Genomic DNA, 25,756 nt, shown 5'->3' on the forward strand with positions numbered 1-25,756 from the left:
TCATGTAACGGCGGGCAGTTAACCTAACCAGTGTTCTGGATTCTGTACCATTACAAACCTGTTCTTCGCAAGTAACTGCCAACTTCCCCAACATGAATCAGAGGTGGAGGACTATGATTTCAGAACACATTATCAAATGTCTTGAACAAGATAGAACTCACGCCCCCGATCCGAGACACGTACTACTGAGCAACGGGCGGCTTTTTCAAATGTTAGTCAGCTGAGGCATAGAACTCATCAGGACCCCGCCGAATCCGCAAATAGACTCAACGTTTAACTTCTACTGAGTTAGCGCTGGTGTTGTTTAAATTATTATTTTCCGTGTAAATGGGAATAAGCATACAACAGCAACCTATATTATGCAAGGTTACTAGGGACAAATGTATGTCAAAATGCACACAAAAGGATAATATCACCTTTAATTCTGACATTAAGTTAGATCCTATGGTTTGAAATATATTCATTTCCTGAACAGGGCCAAATGATTTACAATATCTATGTAATTATAGCAAAGTTTTGAGCATAATTTATGTTATGAAATTTTCCAATCACAACAAGGATTCCTAATAACCCCGATCATGTCTCATTAGGTGATCAATAATTCAGTCTCGCCAAAAATATATTTCCCATGATTGCCCAAAATATGTTTTACAATTATACCTTTTTGTCATTTTGTCACGCAATGGCTTTTTATTAGTACTGTTGAAATTTATGTTAATACTAACAGCTAATTTTGCGTAAACTTCTACAAAATGCAGTATCTCATTTTTTACATAACCCCAACTAGGTCCATGTGATCGTTATACATATATTCAGCTCGCTAAAAATTTATATTTCCCTAATTGGTTTTTTAAAACTGTGTTACAAATTTAATACACATTTTATCGTCACTTTTTGATATCAGCAATTGATGTTTATTATATATATATATGTAATTGAAATATAAACTTGGTTTATACTGCTTTACTACCGCCTAATTATTGCTGTAAATTTCGATATTTTTTTTTTCAAGAAAATAGGATGAATAGTCATTAAAATTTAACATTTTTTATTTATCACTTCAAAGAATTTTAGCATGGGTCGCAACTTTTGACGTTACGTCTTATGTACTCACTCGATGTCGCATGTCAAACTTTTCTTGTAAAGAAAACACAGGTTTTTTTTATAGCTATAGACTCGAGTGACTTTTACACGTACCTTGTGTCATTAACTAGAGCTCATGCCATCTTACAATATGAAAGATCGGTATTTTGAACTGTGCAATTCGTTTCATTTTATCAACCTTTCTATCAATACTTGCCGTCCCGAAAGATCATTATTAACGCTTCGGCTTTTAGGATTACCATTTAATTTTGTCAACCTTTCGATCAATACTAATCGTCCTGAAAAAATGGTACCTATTACCGGGTATTTGATAGTATTGTTAAAAACGATTATTGCGAAGTGACCCAACTTCTTGATTATTCAACGTTTTTAAAATTGAAACTAACACCATTTATCGCTTCGCTCAGATTTTTAAATCATTCATATTGTCAACATTTTTACAGCATACTGCGAACATAACAATAACATATTCAAGCAGAAAAATACAACCAGATATTTATATCCCAATAAAGATAACGGTTTTTGCTGTTTGTCCTTCATTATATCTAATCTTTCTCGCTGATTTTACCTTACTGTTTAAACCTGAACATTTATTTTCTGTTCAAATACTTCCTGATTACGTTTTGAATAAAATTCGGTTTTTAAAATATTATGTTTATCACATTATTTGTTGGTTTGGATATATTTCACGTTACAATGATGGATCCCTTAAATGAGTGTACATGTGCTCTAGCTGATTGTGCCGCATACGAGGACGTGCTCGGATTAGCACCATGTCCGCCTCCAGGCTTCTATAGTGAATTCGCCAGTTACGCACTCGGTGAAGCACTTTGCCCGTCTGAAATCTGTAAAATTGCAAAGAGATGTATGACAACATTTCAAACAGATGTCTCATCGCAGATCATACAGAGTATTTGTAACCCTGCAACCAGCACGACAACGACAACGTCGACAAACTTTACAGTAACACCGACTAATTTCACAGAGACTTCGTATACATCTATCACAACGCCGACTAATTTGACAACGACTGTTGATTTATTGACATCGAGGTCCACTATAGCTCCAGTGATAGCTTCCGACTGGGTTCCATTTCTGATCGGGACCTTAATCGCCGTCGTCGCTGTCATCATCATCGTCGTCGTCATGTGAGTAAATAAATTATGAAATTACAAATATGAATTTATCACGTCATCTAGCCAAAAAGGGTCATATTCTAATCAAATCACGTCGTAATTCTAGGAAAGTGTTAGGGAGTGAGTGTGAGGACACCAATAGATATAAAAAATACGTATGGCATGTTTTCCATTGAACTGTTGAATGTATCTTATTTCACAGTGAACATTTTCAAATCTATTTTCACTGATACGAACTACAAAATGGGCAACATTTAGTTTAAACCATTGAAACCACATGTAATAATGTGTTTTAAGTGTAACATTGAAATATATTTCACGTGGGAAGACAAAATCTTTTACGTTTATTCATGGCAACGCCATTCGTGAAAATTACACCAGGTGTCTTGTTTCAATATTACACTGAAACAAATACATGTTTGATCGACAAGTAGGTTTTACAGACTTACATTTCGTATTCTATGGGTTAATGTAGTATTTAATTCTATTGTGAATAAAGCTGCACGACACAATGTGTCAAATGAGATGAGGTCGTAATCAAGCAAGGGTTTTAACCCAACCCAATACCTACGAGTTGAAGACACGCATCTTAACCACCAGATCATCTTTTCTCCTATAATATCTGTTTAAAACAGTTTAATCTGAAAAACAAAAACATCATGCTTTCCTCCCACTGTGAAGACGAGGGCCTTTATTTCTTGGACTTTGTCGGTTTGTCGGTCGGTAGACCACATGGTTTCTTCTGAGCAAATGCAGAACTCTTAGACTACGGTGATGATTTATTATTTAGAATATTTGCCCGCGATGAGTCAATGATCAAGGTTTAAATTATATTTAAATCTAAATGCCGTTTCCAGTCAATGATATCTACATCGAGGACAGCTGTCTATGGCAAGTAGATAATCTTCATAGATTAAGAATCAATTTGTCAAAGGTCAAGGTCACACTGACCAATAAATTGAAAATAGTTTTTTGTCAATATATGACGAATACTTCCAGGTATGGTCGCCCTTGGTGGTGAGTAGCTGAATATTGATTTTTGGATCAGTAGGTCAAAGGTCAGTGTAAAATTTAGACAAAAGGAAGGCTTCAGTTAAACTACTTAAGGAGGTAGGTTACCTTTATATTTGTATGTGCGCATGTCCAACCGGAAGCTAGCGTGACGATTTACGACGACGTTTACGACAAACTAAATGTCTTTGTATATTCATTCTTCTGAAAACAAATCATAGACCTGTCTTCGATCTGACGCTTTATGGTTTAATAATGCAGAAATAATGAATAAATTGCCGCAGAAACGCTTCAAAACAATGTTGCCTTAAAATGACGTCATTGACGTCATGACGTTACGTGTCAGTTACCGCGCAAAATTAACAGCTTTTATCTTGAAAGTACGTAATTCTGTGCATTTTCTTTATTCAAACTATTTTCAAATAACCATTATTTGCTGAAATATTTTTTATGAGTCTTTTGCTCTGAATAATAATCAATATTTTGCTTCTTTTATGTAGTTATATTGAAATGTTTGTTTGTTTGTTTTGGGTTTAACGCCGTTTTTCAACAGTATTTCAGTCATGTAACGGCGGGCAGTTAACCTAACCAGTGTTCCTGGGTTCTGTACCAGTACAAACCTGTTCTCCGCAAGTAACTGCCAACTTCCCCACTATATTGAAATGTTATGCGGAATGTAAGAAAATGGATGATGGTAACCAATGTTATTTGGAATATAGTTGGGTGAGAGGTTACTTTTTACGGCCATTTTCAAATAAAAAATCTAGCAGTTTGATTTGTAATACCTATTTTACAGGTTCCGTTGATAATTTGTTACTTATATACTGAAACTTAGATCTAAAATTGTTCAAATTTCAGTAGAAAATTGTGGTTTCTTGAATTGAATTGATCTTACCATGGAAACGAAGCCCGTGACCTATGTATCTAAATGTAAAATTCAAAAGCGTTGACACTAGTCTATTTAAGAAACACAGCTTCGGCTTTTTATTTTCATTTCAACACTATCCATGAGAATAATAGTAGCATGCTGAACGATTTTTCCATGAAAAATATCAGACGAGGGGTACTGCTGTAAGTATTCTAAGCTTAGAAATTTGTTTGAATAAATGCAGATAACACGAAAATATAACTTACGTTAGAAATAATATGTTTTAAAGCTACATCAACTAGAAAGATAATCTTATTCAATATTATTTTATAAGAAATTACTACAAAAAGCAAGATATAAGCCATTTTAAAACATCTCTGTTGCCATGGTTACTTTAAACTTTAACAAAAATAGGGTACCATGTATAGTGCTTGGTATTTTGCTAATAATATTACCCAAATATTCCATGTTGGTCATTAACAGAATGGCACTGAAGCCGTCGAAAACCCCTATTTTTATACATAGTTGTTTAAAACTGAGAGAAAATGCGTTACCATGGACACACGAGCCCCGCGACATATACATTTTAAGCTTATCTTAGAAAGCTAACGTGCATACTAGTAAAATTATAGATTATGTTGACTTCTACGGATATCAATGAAACTAAAATACACCGAAAAGTGTTAAATATCCGTATTTTCCTTCTTCTTTCAATATGAAATACATTTGGATGGTCATGTTCTTCAAACCTGGATAAAAATTGAACTTGAAGGGACAGAGACAAACGAAACTGAGATTTTAGCAGTTAAAACTTCATATTACACGAAATACAAAAAGATGCTGCGGTTCAACTAATTTGAATTTACCCTTGTAACAAGGTAACCTACCTCCTTAAGAGTATTTGGGCAATTTAAATTATATTAATTTGCTTTCTGCTGACATCACCATATCCCAGTCAGCAATGCATATTGGATCAATACAGGTCCCGTATCGTTTTTATGTAAGGCTAAAATGGGCAGACTAGAATTTGTAGGAAAAATGTGTACTTTAACAGACTTCATAATTATAGGGTGCAATTTAATAGAGATTTTCAGCTTACTTCGACACGTACTGCGAACCACGGACTGCGGACTAACTATAGGGGTTTTCTCAAACTGTATAATGATGCAAAGCTGAACAGTGGGATATTTAGCATCCGGTTTTAATGCCGTAATACTGTTTCCATTTAAAATATCTGAGAAAAGACAGTTATAAGATTTAATTAATATCCGAAATATGAATTACCGATATATTTTGTCTTACAAGCATTCTTAACAGCGTGGGAGCATTTAAAAAAAATTATCTTTTATATCGCTTTTTGATTAATGCATATTCAAATCTTTCGACTACCGTATTTATGAACAAGAAGCTAGGGGATCTGTATCGCAAACTTCTTTTTTATTTGAAGTGCTGCAACTTATTTATATGCTTGCTGTCAATTTCGTGAAGTTCTAGCCAGTATTCGCTAGCAGTGAATACGGCTATTGATTCAACGATCAACATACCCTATCATCCAGGATTTTGAACCAATGACCTCCTGGTGAGGAGACAGACACTCTTCCCTTCCCCTGCGCCGCAAGAGGTTCACCTATTTTAGCTCAGGCGTAGGGGATCACAGCAACATATGTTACAAGTTATTCCTTATCATAATAATTGAATATTTGGTATCAAAGAATGTATAAAGTGTATATGGAAACATGGAGTTTCGTATTATTGCACTCGCGACGCTGAACTGCTACTATACGACGCACAATTTTGAATATGCACAATCCGATGCCTTACATTTTAATGCACCGCTGTAAAAAAATGTCGCACATAGTATTATATATTCTTAACCATTTCAAACCCTACAAATTCAGTTTTATACGGTACTGTCTTCTTTCAGTTTTCCCGGTCACCCTATCGTGATATACATGATGGCTACATTATGAATTTTTAAACCAATATAGACCTTGAATTTTCATGAGTTTAAATCTTTGTTCAAGTTCCCTGAAGCAGAGTATCTACACATACCATATATGCATATGTTCGAAAAGGTACTCGACCAATAAGGCTAATACTAAACCCCTATAGTAAGTCCGCAGTCCGTGGTCCGCAGTACGTGTCGAAGTAAGCTGAAAATCTCTTAGGACTAGAATGAACAGTATTATGATCGTAGTAACATTTAACAGAAATCAAAGAAATTATATATGCATAAAACAAAGTACATGAAATGTAGTTGTATAGCATTAAAAGCCATTCATCCATCGAACCATTTTAAACAGTTAAATTTAAAATATGGCAATGAAGATGAGGTTTTGATTTCTATTGGCAAACAATTCCATACAATTGGCCCTGAATATAAGACTACCTTTTAATATTTCACAGTTGTATTTGGTATATAAAAATTTAAGTTTGTATTAGAACGCAATGTTAAGGATGTGTTATTTGTTTGTGGCTTTTGCAGAAACATTTCATTTATATAAGAAGGATGTAAGCCAGTTGACACTTTATATATAAAATATGCCTTCTGGAAATAAAAGACGCTTATCAAATCTTTGAATATTAAGTAATTTCAAAACTTGACCAAAATCTTGAAATTCGTTACCTAAAATAGTGCGATAAGCTCGTTTTTGTAGTCTTATAATTTTGTTTGTGTTAATTATAGGCGTTTTTATCCCAAATAATAGCCTGAATTCGCCTGAACTTTGTCCAAGTAAAATATCTTTGTAGTTAAGCTTAGGTTTACAGTCAGGTAAAGCACGTGTTCTTTGAGCAGTGGCAATGAAAATTACCTTTGTTTTATCTGTATTTAATTGCATACCATTATTTAAGCACCAACGTTCTAAATAGTATAATGACTTGTTTAAGTTTGTCTGTAGCAAATCCAAGGGCGTAACCAGGGGAGGGGGGGTGCGACGGGTGCGATTGCACCCCTCCCCCCACTCCACTCCCCCACTTTTTCGGCAAAGCTTGCATTTTTCATTACACCAATATACCCTTGAATGTCCATTCTTTGATTTTTTGGCTCGCTACGCTCGCCATTTTACATATATTTACTAATAATGACGCTGTAACCTTTGTATAAAGTCTGTTGATGACCGTTTATATCTCAAAAATCAATGGACTGAGCCCCGGCAGCTTTTCTTTTTACAGATTTTTACTTAACATTTCAATGTTGATTCTTGCGATTTTACAGAAGGTTAGATGTATACATCTATCAATACAGAGGACTGTTATTACAACCATCATATATTTAGATTGATCGGCTATAATTGACAGCTTTGCAAACCTTCATCAATGCAAGCTCGACTTCTTCTTATTTACTGAAAGTTTGAAAAGACTGGTGAATATGGATAAGGTGCTGATATGACAAATACACTACTGTATAAGTGTTTGTTTATCTACCCTGATGAGAAATAAATCTAACATAGGTTATTTTGTATGTTTTAGATGAACTGAATATGAAGTCAAATTTTATAGCTGTGCTATACAGTGTCACGCTACAGCTGCTAAAACAGAAAATTTATTTTGTCTTGCGTTTTTTAAACGCAATGACGACATTTTCGTTCATAGACATAGATTTTCCTGCGCTTTCGTGAATTTAGATTAGATTTGAATCGACCGAAAAGCGTATTTTAACACCAATTTCTTTTCTTTCTATAGCCGATTCCTAATTCACATTTGACCCGGGCGCCGTGCGATAATTCCTTGTGGATTTTGGGGCATTGTAGAAGGCTATGGGCTACGGCGTATGTGTTCACATTATATACAAGCATCGTGTCATTTTTTGTACAGGCTCTCTTGGAAGGCCGGGAGAAATCTGTACGGACGCTGCGCGGAGATTGTACGGAAATCATGCAATTTCAGTGAAGTTACCATGCAGTCTCCGCAAGCTTCCCACGGAAATCGTACGACGCCCGTACTGCTTCCGTGCATGCAGAGGCTGCACGGAGAAGATACGGTAACGGTACAAGCCTGGACGGCAGTATAGGTACTTAGAAATTCTGGGGGTAAATCTGTCTACCATCTCCCGAAAAATGGTTGGCTCGATTCTGAGGTAAGCTTAGAAGTCCCCAATGGGGGTCCTACATCAACTCCTGCATCAGGGTGTCGTAGTGTCTTAAGGCGACCCGTCTCAGCAGCAAGGCCTTCAAGAACGAACACCGTCCCCTTCCTGTGCCTCTGTCGGGCCTGCTGCTCATCAAGGACAGCCAGGCTTGTAATCATCTGCTCTCTTCTCCTGACGTGCCTCAACTGCAACCGCAGGTATGCCGCTGGGGGTCTTAGTGGTACTATCATTTCTCCGAAGAGACAAATAATGAAAACATGTTGGAGATGGCCAATATATATAACCATTTGAAAAATGTTTGCGGCAATGATGCGGCCGCTGTAGGGTTGCCGCGTAATTATTACTTAATATCCGTGTGGTTTCACGGGTACCGCACGGGCAGCAAGCGGCAACCTTGCGGCAGCTGTGCGAAGATCCCACGAGTCTAGAATCTCCGTACGGTTTCTTTTGGGCAACATGTCCAAGAAAAATCGTGCGTTGGCTGCACGATCAGCGCAAGACCTCCTAAAGATGCCCGTGCAGGGACTGTGCAATGTCATCTGCGTCACGTCTACGAGCTACGGGCTTTCAATATTTCTAATTTGTACAATTTTCACTAAACAAAATCGTAGAGGCTGCGGAGCCCGTGAATCAGTACGAAAATCGCTCTGCCGCCTTCTGCACGGAAAGGAGGATACGGGCAGTCTACGGGCTCCGCAGACGCATCACAGGCCAAATGTGAACTAGGCATTACTTGCCAAATATTCTCAGCTGTGTACATGTACATGTACATGTAATTATTCTTTGTATCATAGAATATGATTTTTAGAAAGCCCAAAGTATTACTTTTATGCGAAAATGATTATGTATAGCTAGATCTATATACCTTTTCACAATAGTGGAATGAAATATATTAAAATGACAGTTAAAGTTTACATTAATTTTCTAATAAATGGTACAATGTAAGCTTTGTTTCATAAACGACAATGACCTTATTCTATGCACATCACATCTGTCGAATATTTTTTAAAACATAGAGTGTCTTTCTTGATATTACTTTTGTATTATTATCATTATCTAAACTTACTGATTACAAATAAATTAACTGAACTTTAAAGACGTTTTGTACTATTCACAGAAAAAAAGCGAAAACATGAGTCACATATCTACCCATCAGTAATTTTTCAAATACACGCCAAATCGCACGAAATGACTTCTTGATTAAAAATTATCTTGGGGAGGCCCCCCATAGCCCCATCTGCGGGACAGGGGGAACCCCCTCCCACACCTACCCCCACTCGTTGTTTCACGACTTGTACTCGCCCCCCCCCCCCCCCCCCCACACACACACACACACTCACTCTCCGAGAAATCCTTGTTTTTTTTAATATCATAAAACGTTGTATTATCCGCGGAGAGGTCAGTAGATTCACTGTATTTCCAATTGTAAGTGGTAGGTAATTAATAAATAAGAGAAAAAGAAGAGTCCCTAATATTGACCCTTGAGGCACGCCACATGAATTTTTAAAGTTGAGAGTTTACTATTGACTTGCCCGAGTTGATAACGGTTATGCAAATAAGAACTAAACCAGTTTACTGTTGATTCACTACATTTATAAAGTCTTAATTTCAATAAAAGAATATCGTGGTCTACAAGGTCAAACGCTTTTCTATAATCTCTCATTACATTGCCGCTTCTACAAGTTATCCCTCATTTATTGCATTCAACCATCTATTAATCATAAGTCTAATATGCTTGTATCTGTTAAAACACGCTTACGCTAGAATGACGTCACGTTAAGGTAGTTTTCGCGTTTGGATCGAAATTATTTCTACAATGTAGAATTTGATTAAACTCTGATTTTTCAAAACTTCAGAATATACCTAGAAAACTAAGCAAATAACAAAGATATGGTCGTGTGCTTGATTTTTTGCTGCACTGATTTGAAAAATAAGGACCTCACGCAATATTTCATAATGGGAGTCTATGGGAAAATCATAATTTTCATAACATTTTCGCGAATAGAAAATTGTCTAAAATGTAGATTTTGATGAAATTTCTCACAGTTGTAAGAAAAAGAAATGGCCTATAATTTGATGAAATAAAATGTATAGGTCCGTGTGCTAATTTTTGAGATCTTTGACCATGATTAAAGTAAACCACACATTTCGCGCTAATTTTAAGACATTATTTTGAATTATTTAACATGTTTTAATATCATATTTTGACTTTAGAAATATGGCAACAGTGCTATTGTAATAAATTTACTCGCAGATTGCGATTACTTCATAAAATGATTTTCATTTAAGTACTCCGAATCCAGTCTTTATTCAACGTTTTCCGGAAAAACTGTCGTTACGCCATCACTTCCGGTTTATCAAACGTGCAGAACTAGCTAGTCGATCAGGCACGTTGGAAAGCCGCAAACTCAGCTTACCTATTTCAATTCAGTTACATTTGTTAAATACTGTTGTTGTTCCAATACTGTTATACGGTAGTGAGGTTTGGGGTACGGAACGGATAAGTATAATAGAGCAATTTCAACTTCGGTTTTGTAAATTGATTCTAAATTTGAAATCTACAACTCCTAACTGTATGATTTATGGAGAGTTGGGTTTGCAGCCTTTAGCATTACAAGTTAAGGCTCGTGTATTATGTTATTGGTGTAAAGTAATTAATTCAAGTAGTGACAAGATTTGTAAATTGACGTACGATACAATTTTCTATTTGCATATGAATGGTACACACACTTCTACTTGGATTTCTTTTGTAAAAGATACACTTGGTGAACTTGGAATGTCTGAATATTTTCATGCTAGGTACATAGATATTAATTGTTTCAAAACAACTGTGAAAAGTAGGTTAAAAGGTCAGTTTTTTTGCAAAATTGGCATGATAGTGTTGTTACTTCACCAAAATGTTTAGTCTATCGTGCTTATTAAAAGAATTTGGTTTTGAGGAGTATCTTGATATATTACCTTCTAATTTAAGTAAGTATTTGTGTAAATTTAGAACTATGAACCATTTGTTGCCAATAGAAAATGGTAGGCACTTGCATATAGAGCGCAGTCAAAGAGTCTGTCACCTCTGTCCGAAGCAGGTACTAGGTGATGAATTTCATTATCTTTTGGAATGCAGTAACTTCAAATCCATTAGAAAGAAGTTTATTCCCAACAATTTTACTACTCGTCCTAATATTCATCAACTTGATAACCTCATGAATAGTAAAGATAAGGGTTTACTTGTTAAATTAGCACTGTTTTGTAAAATTTTAATGTCAAATTTTAAGTAGTTCATTCTCCAGATTCAGTATTGTTTTCTAGTATTTATGATTCGAGTAACTACTTTACTTGTAAACACGTACGGATGATATTAACATGCTTCAGTTTTGGTATAAAGTTGTATGTTACGATTATGTAGAAATTAATTATAACCTATCGTTGTTTTTTCGATCTCTGGTGTAACATGTAAATGTTTTGGACCCCCAATATTGAGGTTTACATGCAGTATAAGGGAGAACGTTAATAAGTACTCAGGTCAATTAATAAGCAATATTTGGGGGAATATACTCTGTCATTATTTCTGCATAAGTAGTTTTTGAGTTGTCTCCCTTTCATCTTTGGTTATTTTAGTGTGGTTGGTCCAATTCATTTTTTCTTAGTCAGACATTGAACCGCACTTTGTACAACATTTTGCACAATATTGATTTGTGACTGTTTCATTTTTTCACTTTGCTTTATCCACATGCATATTATATGCCATGGATTATAAATAAATCTGAAAAATCTGAAAATCTACCTTAACATGCGGTGACGTCAAAGTTTTTGTTGCGACCAAGAAAGAGCGCTACTTTTATTTTATCTACTGTTTCAGATTAAGGGCATATAAAAATCGAAATAATCTATAGTAAACCCGTGTTTTAACACTATTTCGATATAAAATGTTTCTTAAATGAAAGAGCTGTTTCAGTAGAGTGTGCTTTTCTAAATCCAATTTGAGTTTCATGTAAAAGTTTGAAACAGTTCAAATGATTCATTAGGCCGTCGTGTACATGTCATGTTTTTCAATCGGTTTTGACAATGTTGGTAGAATTGATATCGGTCTATAATTGTTAATATCGTCATGATTGCCCCTTTTAAACAAAGGTTTAACTTTTGCATTTTCCAATCTATCAGGAAAAGAGGCCTGTAGAATACTGTGATTTATAACCCATGCAATACTTTCAGCTATAAAAGAAGCGGATAGTTTCAATAGTTTTGGTCCAATTTGGTCAAGTCCAGTAGATTTTGATGTATCAAGATTTTGCAAATATTTCAGAACCTGTTGAGAAGATATCTAAGGGATATTGAATAATTCACCGGATGGCACTTTAGAATTTACATAATCAGCAATATAGTTAAAGTCGGATTTAAGAATTGGATCTTTCATTTTTTTCTGCAAAAAAATCATTGAAAGCTATTGCCTTTTCTTCTTCGTTTATTACAATTACATCATTTATATGTATCCTTTTTATTGCTACATTCCCTTTTAGATTTTGATTTGCGCCTTGAAGATTTTCCAGATAGTTTTTGGATGTTTTCCTTCTGCCATTCTTTTTTCATACAACTGTTTCCTTTGTTGTCTAATCAACATTAAAACTGAATTTCTTTTATCTTTGTATAATTTAGAATATTTATGATGGGAAAGAAGATCATGCTCTTTTATTGCTGGGAAAATGTTTGAAGTAAACCAGTCTGGTTGATATTTACGCCTTACACGTTTTATTTGTATTGGTGCATATTTGTCTACAATGTTTAATCAAAGCCTTGAAATGTCTGATGGTTGCGGGTTTTTGGTAGATTTATTTTCTGTTTAAATGCCAGTCTATGAATATACATGGATGAGCAACAAATAAAAATTCAATGTGCCTCATATCTAAGATGAACTCTGCCTGACCTAGCTTGTGATGTAACAATGGGCTGGAATACCTTATCATTGATAGATCTTATATAATCTAAATGGTCAGTGTGAATGGATACAGGTTGAATAAGAACTGCTTGTTCGTTGATAATTCATCCGCATTGTTCATGAATGGGACTATTTTGTGTAGCACATGAACATCTTTTGGATGTGATTCGGAATAAAATAAAGATGCTATGATTGTCTGAAATACACTTTAACTTTGGTAGCGGGATAAACCCGCAACCAAAAACGTTGAGTTCCATAGCTCTAATATATTATTTACAGTACCGCCATCCATTATGTTATTTACACCTGAATTTTGAGGTCATTGCAAAAATCAATTTCATTAAAATTCTTAAAACTGCGATTATGAGATTGTGTCATGTGACAAGCATATACTAGTTGTATTTAATTTTCTTTTACAAAAACAGAAAAGTGATCACTATTTCCAATTATGGGGATACTTATACTAGTAATATTCTGTGCGTTTTACTTCTATTCGTCTTTGATATACACCAGAAGACCCCCACCGCCTTTTCTTGTTAAGTTATTCTTTCTGGTAGGGGCCTTAAAGCCTTTAAGTAATCTTAGGGGTGCTATCCATTGTATCTTTTAATTTTGTTTCAGAAATACCAAAAATATCAATTCTGTTTTTCGGTGATGATAATATCAACGGAATTTCATTAAACTTATTGATATTGTTTAAACCCCTTTCCTTTTAAAACCTAAATTCAAAGAGTTTACTGCATTTATAGAAATATGACCATCACTATTTCAGTTGCAGTTTTATATCTATCAGTATTGTTTTTATCGCTGCTGTCTGAAATGGTATATGTTCTTACAATTTTACAATTATCATTATTTAATATTATTATTGTTACTATTATAGTCATTACTGTTATTATTGTTGTTGCTGTTGCTGTTGCTGTTGCTGTTATTGTTACTGTTTTTGTAATTGTTGCTGTTAGTAATAGTACTAGAAATGGTGGTATTAGTATCTAAACATAACACTTTGCTTATATTATCATCAGAGCAACTATCATTGTTACACATATTTTCTGAAAAAGTACATTTTTCTACAATAACATTGTACAATATCATTTCTATGAATAACATTATTATGGCACTCACAATTTCTATTACAAATGTTTTCTGAAGCATCAAAGTTTATGTCAACCTTGGACTTTTCATTTTTAGCGTTCATAAATACGACACGAGTGTTGCTAAAACTGTTACTTTCATTTTCATTACAAGTGACACTTGAAACAGAACATTGCTTTAATTTCCTCTTCCTTTTAAGTTTAAAACAATGTTTTAATGTTTAACATGACGAGCTTGTACCAGTGAATCCTTCTGTTGTGGATAAATTTCACGGTAAAATTATGGATCCCTTAAATGAGTGTGCATGTGCGCTAGCTGGATGTTCCGTATACGAGGACGTGCTCGAACAAGCACCGTGTCCGCCTCCAGGCTTCTACAGTGAATTCGCAGGTTACACCTGGTGGCTCTGCGAAGCTCTTTGCCCGTCCGAGATCTGTAAAATTGCAATGAGGTGTATGACAACATTTCCAACAGATGCCTCATTGAAGATGATACAGAGTATTTGTTTTCCGACGCCGCCGACAACTGCAACAATAGCAACAAAATTTACAGAAATACCGCCTAATTTCACGGAAACGTGGTCTGTATCATCCATCACAAGGTCGACTTTGACGACTTCAAGTGCTATACAACGGGTTCCACTATACCACTAGAAACAGATTTCGAATGGATATTAATTCTGTTAGCAGCTTTAGTTGCCGTCGTCGCCGTCACCACCGCTATGTTAGTAGATACTGGATTAATCAGTTATGGCAATTACAAACATAGTGTGACATACAGCCAAAGAAAATCACGGTTGATTTTAGGTTGGTCGGTTGATGTTCGGATAGTATGCCTCAAAGTATTTTCCATTATTTTTATATGTAGGCACGAGTTATAGGAGGACACTCCTAGATTGCGAATCGATGAATCCTATTGAATCTGAAGCCAGTAGGTCAAAGGTCTGCCTGCTTGGGAATAAAAACGTCAACTTTCAGAAGCTAAAATATTTTATTTGTTTTTGATATCACTCATTATGGTATACTGTACTATAAGGAGGAATGGGTATATTTCTTTGCTCATGTAGGTCGGCCGGTCCGTTGGGTGGCCGATTTGGAGCATTGACCTATAATCAATATACCTACCTGCGAGCTTATTGTACGTCACAAGTCATGCGAGAGAGTTTAATGTCGATAAAAAACATTGCGAACGTGTGCCTGAAACTCATAACTTGGCGATAGATGTTTATTTTCATAAAACTCGTTTGCGTACCATCTCGTCTTCAGATCGACTGAAGCTACGCAAAAGCTTGTTCTTATTTTAAAGTCAAGAAAGTTAAATATACCCGCTTCCATAAAACTAACTTCTGATATAACTCAAAGATTACTTTATATCTATATTTCAGTGTGGTTATCAAGCGGAGATGCACAGCTAGACTATACCAGGTAAAAAGTCAACCTCCTGACATCGTTCCCGTCCGTCAGAAATATCTTGTTACTGTTGATTGTCAGCTTGAAAAAACAATAAACATACGAACTGAAATAATAGATACAGTGAGATCCCTTTTACCGGAAGCCTCTCAACACTGAACAAATTTTGCAATCCCGAAATGTGGTCTTATTTCATTTCAAAAATACCCCCATAAACCAGAAGCCCTCTTTTCCGGAAAGCGAACATTTTTTCGACACCGAACATTATATTTATCAATCGAAAATTATCCATTAAAATCGAACAATTTTAAGGACGCTCGCTACAGTTTCGTAATTTTTTTCTCAATAATAGATTTTGATGAAATGTTATGATGTATTGAAAAATGAAATGAAAATACTAGGTCACCAGCTTTGTTTCAATTTAATTTGCCCCTAGATATGGTGCTATTTTAAACAGTTTTCAAAATTTCTGTAATCCTAAAATATATTTCAGTAAAGTACAATAATCAGCATAAATTTGATTATCTAAGCATTTTTATAACGGAAAACAATATATCTATTTGAAACATGCTCAGAGAAATCAAAAGAACATGATTTTGTAAAGAAAGGAAAACTTGTTCAGCAGTTTTGCATATATTTGTCAGTTTTAAGTTGGTACTTCTGCTATTTTATCGAGTTTCACATAATAGAATTTAATCAAACTCTGCACATACCTTTGGTTATGTCTACCTAATCTAAAACAAAAAGAAGATTGATAGGTCACAATATTAGATTTCGCTTAAATCAAATTACAACGAGGTGGGGTGTGGCGAGCATTTATACAACGCAGGTTGGTACGAAATACTCTTTCAGTGTTTGAGCAAATGACTTAGAAATATATATATAAAATTATCAAACGGCAGATTTCTTAATAAGCGGATTTTAAGGTGTTTCTGAAGCATTTTGGTGGCATAGAACGATGAAAGTTTCCGCCCTTTTTTTAACAAAACCTATAGTTTACGAATGTACGGTACGGGTACGGTACGGTATTAGAAACAGCTGTGACTCAATGCAGAGTTTGGGCGCTGGTATAAATAACAAACACCATTAGAAACACAACCAAATTGGCACGGTGTTGGGTAAATATCGAACCGTACAGAAAAACTGTAGCGAGTGCCTTTAAAGATAACCAGACCTTTGGAAGTTGCCCTTTATTATATGATTACAATAATGTATTCTATATGGTGGCATATGTCCGTAAAATCTTTAATTGTGTTGCTTCACATAGTAACTAAACAAGATCATAATATAAAATGAATCAGGTTATTCATGTGAATAATCCATATTGTACCACAACAAACCCTCTAAACAGAGCAAAAACTCTACACCAAACTTTTACTCTGGTCCGGAGTCTGTTCGATATAAAGAGGGTTCCACTGTATCTTATTTTCTTAAATTTATCTTTTTGCCTACACAATACATCTATACATGTATGCATATATTTGGACAAAGTACTAACAGAAATTAAAATTAACTGTAAGTCTCTCGTAATGCACTAATACACGTGTTTCATGATATCTTTTGTAGGGGATGTGGGGGTGTGGAGGCGAATTATAGGTTATATGGCGACTTTCTAACTTTTGATGGTGGAGGAAGACCCCATGTGTCCCTCTGTGAATTATTTCGTCACGAGCGGGCACCTTGGTAGAACCACAAGCCTTCCGTAATCCAGCTGGATGGCTTCCTAACATTAAGAATTAAACGCCCAGACCGAGGCTCGAACCCACATCGGTGACGGGCAAGCAATTCAAAGTCAGTGATTTTAACCACTCAGCCACGGAGCCCCACTTTTATGTTATCTGATCCTTATACAATACGTAATAAAAATGTAACGCTACCGGAATATTGTTACTGAAGAAAGATTTAAGATGTTCTTTTAAGAAGGAATTTTCTTATATTTTTGCTTCTTTTATTTATTCTGCAGGTAGCGTCTTTAAGATGTTCCAACACGATTTGTTCATGTGTAAAAGAAAATGACCACCGGACAGGAATATTTGCCATTGAAGACCATGTTTGTAATATTGCATATTTTGAGGCTAAAACAGATAATGAACGATTTAGCGCAGAAATATGTTTCAAAAGAGATGAAGTGCGAGAGAGTATGATCTTGAAACAAAACACTAAAAAGTTAAGCGTTCATTTCACAAATAAGACTGAACAAGGATACGCTAAAACAAGTCATGTGTCAGAGAGAATTCTTTCGAGGGAAATTCAAGAAAATTTCGAAACGAGCGAATGCCATTCAAGTCAGACGCAAATGGAAGCATCCAATGAGACCAGATTGAAAGAAAACAAAGAAAAGAGTTTACACGATGATGATGATGAGGAGGGGGAGGAGGAGGAGGATGACGACGATGATCATGATGACGATTTTGACAATGATGATGATGATAATGATGATGATGATGATGGTGATGTTGTTGTTGATGATGATGTTGATGATGAGAACATTCAAGAAGACTCCGAAAGACTTGAAGGTATTACATATAAAGATATTTCTAGTGATGAAAAGGTAAAAGGAAGCACTGAGGACAGTGGGATCACATGTGCATTTCGGATCGAAAGATACCAGTTTTAGAGATACTTCAAGAAAACATTGAAACAAGAGAAGATCAAACCAGTAGTACAACTACACAGGCATCATGTGAAGAAGACGAAGCAGAAACTTCAGGAAGACTTGGAGATGACATTGATGAGGCAAATACTTCAGTAACAGTCACATCTTGTACATTGACAAACGAATCAGACTAGCAAAAATATGATAATTCAGATTAAAATATAATGCCTGAAAGCAACATTTGTAGTGATATTGAAACAATGGTTAGTAAGACAGATACCGTTGTAATCAAATTGTAATGGAAAACATGCAGAAAGTATTACAATGGCTGAATGTAAAATAACTAATTTTCAAGCAAATACTTTTTTAAAAACTGATATGCAAAACGGTACTGGAGATACGTAGGCGTTCAAAGGATAAACGAATTAAACAGCGGATTAATGGTAATTATACATAAAGATAAATACTAAAAAAAGGTGATTTGACGCTACTTTCACAATGTAAACTTTAATTGTCGTGACTGATTTGTCCCATTTTGTTTTATTTTTCCGCCCAGCGACCCCGCCATCCGAAAACACAAGATTTTAGAAATTTAAAAGGGCGGGAGCGCTTAGGGAAAAGCTCGCTTCAAACAATGGGGTATCGTAACAAATCACGCCCGTCAGAGTTGACGCTATACTCATAATACTGTATTTACAATGAAACGTCTTCTAGAAGAATCTTTGGAACACCTTCCTATGAAATTGTAACCATGCCAAAAGTTTTATACGCTTTTGTTATGAAGTGACACAAAGAAATACGTTGCAATACTCTACGAAGCAAAATCTCTTTCCATGGTAATCTTAAAATGTGCTTGCGATGTTATTCTTTATTGAAATATTTAATCTTATTTGCAGTCTTATTGAGTTACAAGCAGCGGTGGTATAACTTGTTTAACACAGAATTATTTTGAACAGCGAAGTCTTTACACATCCGAAGTCTTGGACGAGGAGCACAGTTTAATGTAAAAATAATGCGTTTTAAAACATATGTGGAATGTGAAATATACAGGAAAATCTCTGATATTCTTCAAATGTCCTGTACTGTATTAGTAATCATAAACTTAACTTTTAACGATGCAACCGTTCATTATGATAGATCCGGTTGTCGCATTTATACAGAAATTAAAAGAGGTAAATAGTGTGAAAAAAATGTGTAATCGAGTAATAGCGGATTCAAGTAGTTCTGTTGTTTTGCACTGTACAACATTTTTCCTTAACTTCATTGCAATGTTGTTGTTTTTTTTTCTGAAATCACATAACAGGTCTATGTTTTACAAAACAGAGTGTGTCACGGAAATTTAAGTCATACTCCACCACTACAAGTGGGGTTTGTTTTTGCATATTGTTTTTGATTGACTATTGTTCTTTGTTCAAGCACGACTCCACTTTTCTTTTTATTTTTATTCAGGAATGTGCTTCAAAAAAGGTGTAAGTTGCAAACATATAAAAAGGGATCTGGTGTGTTTTTCAGCCGCTGGAGTTTCTCAGTTTCATATATAATAACGAAATCGAGCTATTTAGTGGCTTTATACGGTGTGAAAATACCAAGTATAGACGTGAAACTGAAATTCCTGTTCACAAAATCTTTGGAATATGAACAGAACTGAACAAAATTTTATTACAGACTGGTACATGGTGCATGTTATGTCTAATCTGGAATCGTTAATATATGCAGCTGTTAAGGTTATTCAGAGCTATCGCTTTGCTAATTGCAGTATTTAATGGCCTACTGAAGAAAGTTTGTACGAAAATACCCATGGAAAATTTTACTGGAAGGTCTTGACCAGGCCCGACTTCTTAACATGCGTTCGTTTCGAGGTGACAATGCAATTGGTCCCATTTAATGTGTGTTTATTACAGTGCCGCCCATTTCGAAGGGCTTCTGAGACACCTTTGCGCTGTGCATATTCATTTATATAATCCCAGGCACCAGGAGGAAGGTTATCAGTACTCATTATTTATCTAACTAGTGACTCACCTACCACATCGGAACGGATCACAGTGGGATGTGTACGTTTGACCTGTTCTTACGGTGGTACAGGGGTGACATAGATGTTTTTATACTTAAACGTGCCATGTAATAATTAATACGTGCGCACGTATTAGTATAAAAACATCAGCGCATATATTAGCACGTGCGCAGATGGGTTTTTTATACCAGTACATACGTATATGTTTTTAAACTAATAGGCACGCAAGTATTAAGTAATACGTGCACACGTAATAAGTTATACGTACGCAGATGCCCTTTTCAACTAACACGTGCGCACGCAATAACTAATACGTGCGCGCGTATTCCTTATTACGTGCACACGTATTAGCATTAAACATCTACTAGTATGTCACCTCTGTACGAGCGTACGTTCCTGAGGCGAATACCTTAACCACTAGACCATAGTACGTATCAAAAACTTTGGAATTGGAATTCTGCCGATGACTTAACATATCTGTTCGCAATCGCTTGAAGAAACCTGAAAACATGTAACGGAAACATAATTATCATGACACACTGACTATAAGGTGACAATGGTTTTCATATTGTATATACTTTTGTTGATATTCAACTGTCGAGCATCAGCTTAAACGTGCTACAGGAGAGGTAAAACTGTAATCGATAGAAATCATTTTATTAATTCATACTATATCTTAAAAATCAAAATTATTTATATATCAGTTTAACAAATATGACGCTGATTAGAGGCGGACCATTTGAACTTCTTGGAGGGGTTGTGCTGGCTTTTTTCTTGAAAAAAAGAATTTTTATGCTAAAAAATCAGAATGTTATTTTTCAGAATTTGAAGGCCAGATTTTTTTCAGATTAAAAACCAAAGACATGTTTTCCAAACATTTTTAGTGTACATTTGTTATCCAAAAACCAATAAGGAACTATGGGAGATTTTACATTTGTCATGATTGAGTGCTGAGGTAATTACAAGCCTTTAGCGGGGTTTGAAACGTATACCAAGCAATATTGACAGTTCCTGTGTTTCAAGTGGCCTGATTGTAATACTACGATATTTTTGTCTACACTTCATTATTCTTTTTATCTTACAGTTCCTGTCGAAATACATTTCAGTTCAATCTCATATCACAGTAGTAAATATAATTAAGCTGCACTTCAGGGGGCTAGTCAGATAATGGCGTAAAGGAAAATAATCATCATTCTTTCAAAGTTAATATGACATTTTCATGTTTTATTTAAGCCAGTTGCTGTTTTTATTTCATAGGGGATATGTACTTAACATTTTGATAGCTTTTTTCAAGAATTTTGCAGTTTTAATGTAAAAAAAAATTATTACCCATATTTTAGCTGTCAGTTTGGATGACAACTATCAAATTTTCAGTTCAGAATAAGTTTCATGCCCAGAATAAGTTTCTGTTAAGGAAGGGGGTCTTATATCTGATTAGAGTTCCGTTATACAAGCGGTCTGATGACGAAAACGACAATAACAAAAATAAAATAAAAACCATTCTGAGTTTAGAATCCATTTACTCTCAGTCTCAAACATATAACCATCATCGATCATAACATGTCCTTTTTCTGGTGTACACGTCATTTCGCACCTCTCGCGAGACAGGAAAGCATTGTCTCCGAACTTGTAATATTCTCCGGGACAGTCATGAATGTGTACACATGTATCGGATCCAGATATCGAAAGTCTCAAAATAGTGGTGGCATATTTCTGCCACGAGATAGCTAGTTAGCTATCACGATAATTAGTAAACTTTCCAGGAAATGTGTTCCTTTTTCCTGAAAACATTTCAGCAAAAAATAATATTTTCTAGATATTTTTATTCATCTCCTGAAAATGTTTTAGCGCAAAATTTCGCGCTAATGTTTGGAACTGTCACGAGATGCTCGGTAACTATCACGATAATATTTTAAACTTACCAGCAAAGTAGTGCATTTTTCTGAAAACATTACCGCAATCAATTATTTTTTCTCGATATGCCTTTTATTTCAGGAAACTTGCGATAAACTTTTCAGAAAAGTTCGAAATATTGAGATAATTTCTGAAAGTATCGAGAAAGGTAATCTACCTAATAAATGGCAGCTGTGGGCAGTTACACAAAAAGTATCGAGAAAATAATGTGAATTATCGCAATAATATTTCCTGGAAACCTTCAACTATTCAGATAATCTTTTTAGAAAACTTTATCACTTTATCAAGATAATATTTTTGAAGTATCGCGATAGCTACCTAGCTATCTCGTGACAGAAATATACAAATCAGACTGTTTGCTCAACATATTTCTTCAGGCAAACAGAAAACAAATTTACATATTTTTAAGTACAGTTCGTTTTTGTAAACATCATGTTTGTAAACATTAAAGGTTGCGTTTCGTAACCTTAACTCCGGCTGCCATATTTTAGTGTTTCTAGTATAAGAAAAACATGAGCTCAAGCTAAAACAAAACATAATCAAAAAGTAGAAATGTCATTTTGTAAGTAGAGAAATTTTGGTCTGAAAACGTGTAAACACGGATGACCTAGTAATCGAACTGTAATGCAAGTTGTAACAACATTCAACAATACGAAAACGTTATTTTAAGGTAGTTCTGCACGATTAAACACCGGAAGTGATAGCGCAACGTTATTTATCCATTAAACACAGAATACAGCCAGTGCTCGGCATACAGGTATACCGACACTAAATAGGAAAATGGCGCGAAAAAAATGGTAGTTGCATAATGGCGGATTTAAATAGTTCTCAGGGTTTTCTGCTCTTCAGAGCTATTTTCCTTATTTCCTTTGCACATTTTTGTCAGAAATCACATGACAGATATATGCTTGACATTTAGGAAGCATTTTCATAATGAAATGATAGCATGACAGAATGTGTCATTGAAAATTAGGCCATACACCACTACAATTTGGGGTCTCATTCTTTAGCTGATTTTGCCGTATGTGTGTTTTGACTGAAATATTTTTTTCTTCCATCATATGACCCCCACTTTTCTTTTGATTTTTATTCAGCACTGACAATATACTTCAAGAAAATGTAAGTTACAGACATTTAAAATGGGTCCTGATATGTGCTTCAGCCATCGGAAATTTGTCAATTTTACATAGAATAAAGAAGGCCAGCTATTTAGTGTGTTTGTCAGAATAATTTGTATATTTGATGTATTGCTAATGTAACATATAAGCACAGATAGTGTTCGACTCCCTTTTCATGCTATCTTTGTTATAATTTTTGTTGAATTGCTGTTAATAATAGACTTTGGGTCATTTCTGACTCATTTGGGTTCATTATATGGATAGCTGGATCCCAGCATCACACATTATGTCAGTCAAAAGTTAAAGGGAACCAGATATTTGATAGAGCAAGTACTCGTTGTAAAACGCTATGTTTAAATTTGGACCAATCAGAAACAAGTTCTAAATATAGCACGTCTGCTGGAGTATAAATAGGTAGATGGATGACAGAGAGCTCATTCTGTATCCAGCGGTTGAAAAAGACACATCGAGGATTCAACTAATAATTTATCCCAGTACCTTGATAAGGAGACTATTGCAGTTACCCTGTCAGGGCGGATAAATTATGAAAAAGAAGACTTTTGAAGTTCATAGACTAAAGAGGAGTTGCAGAATTTCAACAAGATTTCGAGCTATAGGGCTAGCGCATAGAAGTTTTACCTTAAGGGTAGTTGAATGCTATAGACGATAGCAGATATAGGCTGAGCATCGGGAAGCTGTGACAGAGACCCAGAGTTTGGTAATCTACTGAGATAGTAGGAGAGTTCCAGCTTATAGACGGCTCAGCATTATTGGCGGAGTACAGCCAAAGCATCGGGGATATACCTATATGGTAGCTGAATGCTACATGTGATAGCATATAGGCGCTGAGCATCCAGGAGTCAGGCCAATCATATATAGCTTGAGAGGACAGAGGCCGAGCATCTATGCGATAGGACTCGTATGTTGTTGATTCAAAGACATTGTCTGACGGGAACTTAAACAAAAAGACCAGTCAAGTATAGAGTCTCCAGTCTATAGGAGTTTGAGCTAATTATTTTTAATTGAAGATTGTTAGTTTGAAACATTTATTGATTTGCCTGATCCCTGAAATTGGCTAGCTCATAATAGAAATCATTTACGAATCATTGGTACACGAATCATTAGGCAAGGTAGCCAGAGGAAAATTCTATATATGAGATATCTGGTCTCACCAGCTATACATTTTAACAAAGGACATTCTACATCGTTTGTCAGCTAGTCTAAGAAGTAGTCACCTTAGCGATTGGACCCAAAAACATTGTTCAAGATACTAAAGGCGTAGGCACTTCCCTGGGTCATATAACTCGTATCGACAATTTGGGGGCTCGTCCGGGATCTATATCCAAGGAGGTACAGAGACTAGTGGTTTTAACGTTTTGTTGGTGTACCAGAAGGCGCTGTGATTGAAGGTAGTCTGAGTCACATTTAGTCGAGTTTTAGAGTTAGTTCCAACTTAAGGGTTCGAGATGAACTACGATAAATGGGTAGCGATGGGTGTACGGATGGGTTTTTCGGGTACAGAACTGAGCGATTAAGTGGATAGAACAGAAAAGGAGTACACTGAACGTGAGGAACGTATGCTGAAACGAGATGAAGAAAGACGGCGTTATGATAATGAACAGTGTAGGTTTGAGGCTCAAGAAGCAGAGAAGAAACGGATGTTTGAACTTGAATAGGCTGAGAAGAAAAAAATATTTGAGTTGGAACGTTTGGAAAAGGAACGAGCTTTAAAAGAGGAAGAACGATCTTTAAGAGAGGAAGAACGAGTTTTGAAACAACAGGAGTTGGAAATGCTTAAAATAAAGGCTGAAGCCGGGGCTTTAGGAACTGATAAAGGTGCTGAGCACTTGAGCAGTAAAACATTGCGGCCAAGGCTGCCGAAGTTCGAGGAAAGTCAAGATGATATGGATGCATACCTTGAACGATTTGAGCGTTTTGCAAAAAGCCAGGGATGGAAAGAAGAGACATGGGCTGTGAGTCTCAGCTCATTACTTACAGGAAAAGGCCTACACGCATATACAAGCATGCCTCCAGACCAAGCCAATGACTACCCTGCATTGAAGAAAGCAGTGCTGAAACGTTATCAGTTGACAGAGGAAGATTTTAGATTGAAGTTCAGGGAATGCAAGCCAGAGCGTGGTGAAACTGTTTTTCAGTTCATGGCAAGGCTGGACAGGTGTTTCAGTCGATGGACAGAGATGGCAGAAGTTGACAATACGTTTAAAATGCTGAAAGACCTTTGATAATCGGAAATATAAAAGAGTTTCAGATAAGCCAGTCAAAAAATGGAAAACCCGAGATGAAAGACAGTCTTCATCCGGCGAAGATATTGCTGCAACTGGGATGACGGAAACCCAGCATGTAATAAATGTGGGTATTACGGAACCCTCTGAGGTTTGCGAAGTCAAAGAGCAAACGTTTAATGTTGAGCAAATGAAAATTGCTCAGAAAGATGATGAGACGTTAAAGAAACTTAG

The 25,756-nt window shown here is 35.6% G+C and overlaps 1 protein-coding gene across 2 annotated transcripts in view; it reads left to right on the forward strand.

The window, feature by feature from the left end:
• Window positions 1-1,660: 1,660 nt before the first annotated feature.
• The window catches only part of LOC123546966 (anti-sigma-I factor RsgI-like), a 33,818-nt gene continuing 9,722 nt past the window's right edge, over window positions 1,661-25,756 (forward strand). The window contains exons 1-3 of one of the 2 annotated variants that reach the window (XM_053551225.1): window positions 1,661-2,252; window positions 15,616-15,655; window positions 17,604-23,450. In XM_053551225.1, the coding sequence (XP_053407200.1) occupies window positions 1,756-2,252; window positions 15,616-15,655; window positions 17,604-18,257 (1,191 nt within the window). In that variant the 5' untranslated portion in view covers window positions 1,661-1,755 and the 3' untranslated portion in view covers window positions 18,258-23,450. Of the gene's footprint in view, window positions 2,253-15,615; window positions 15,656-17,603; window positions 23,451-25,756 lie in introns of those variants that run through there. The other variant, XM_053551224.1, reaches the window with a different exon arrangement.

This window comes from Mercenaria mercenaria, chromosome 9 (genome assembly GCF_021730395.1).
Source record: "Mercenaria mercenaria strain notata chromosome 9, MADL_Memer_1, whole genome shotgun sequence".
Lineage (NCBI taxonomy): Eukaryota > Metazoa > Mollusca > Bivalvia > Venerida > Veneridae > Mercenaria > Mercenaria mercenaria.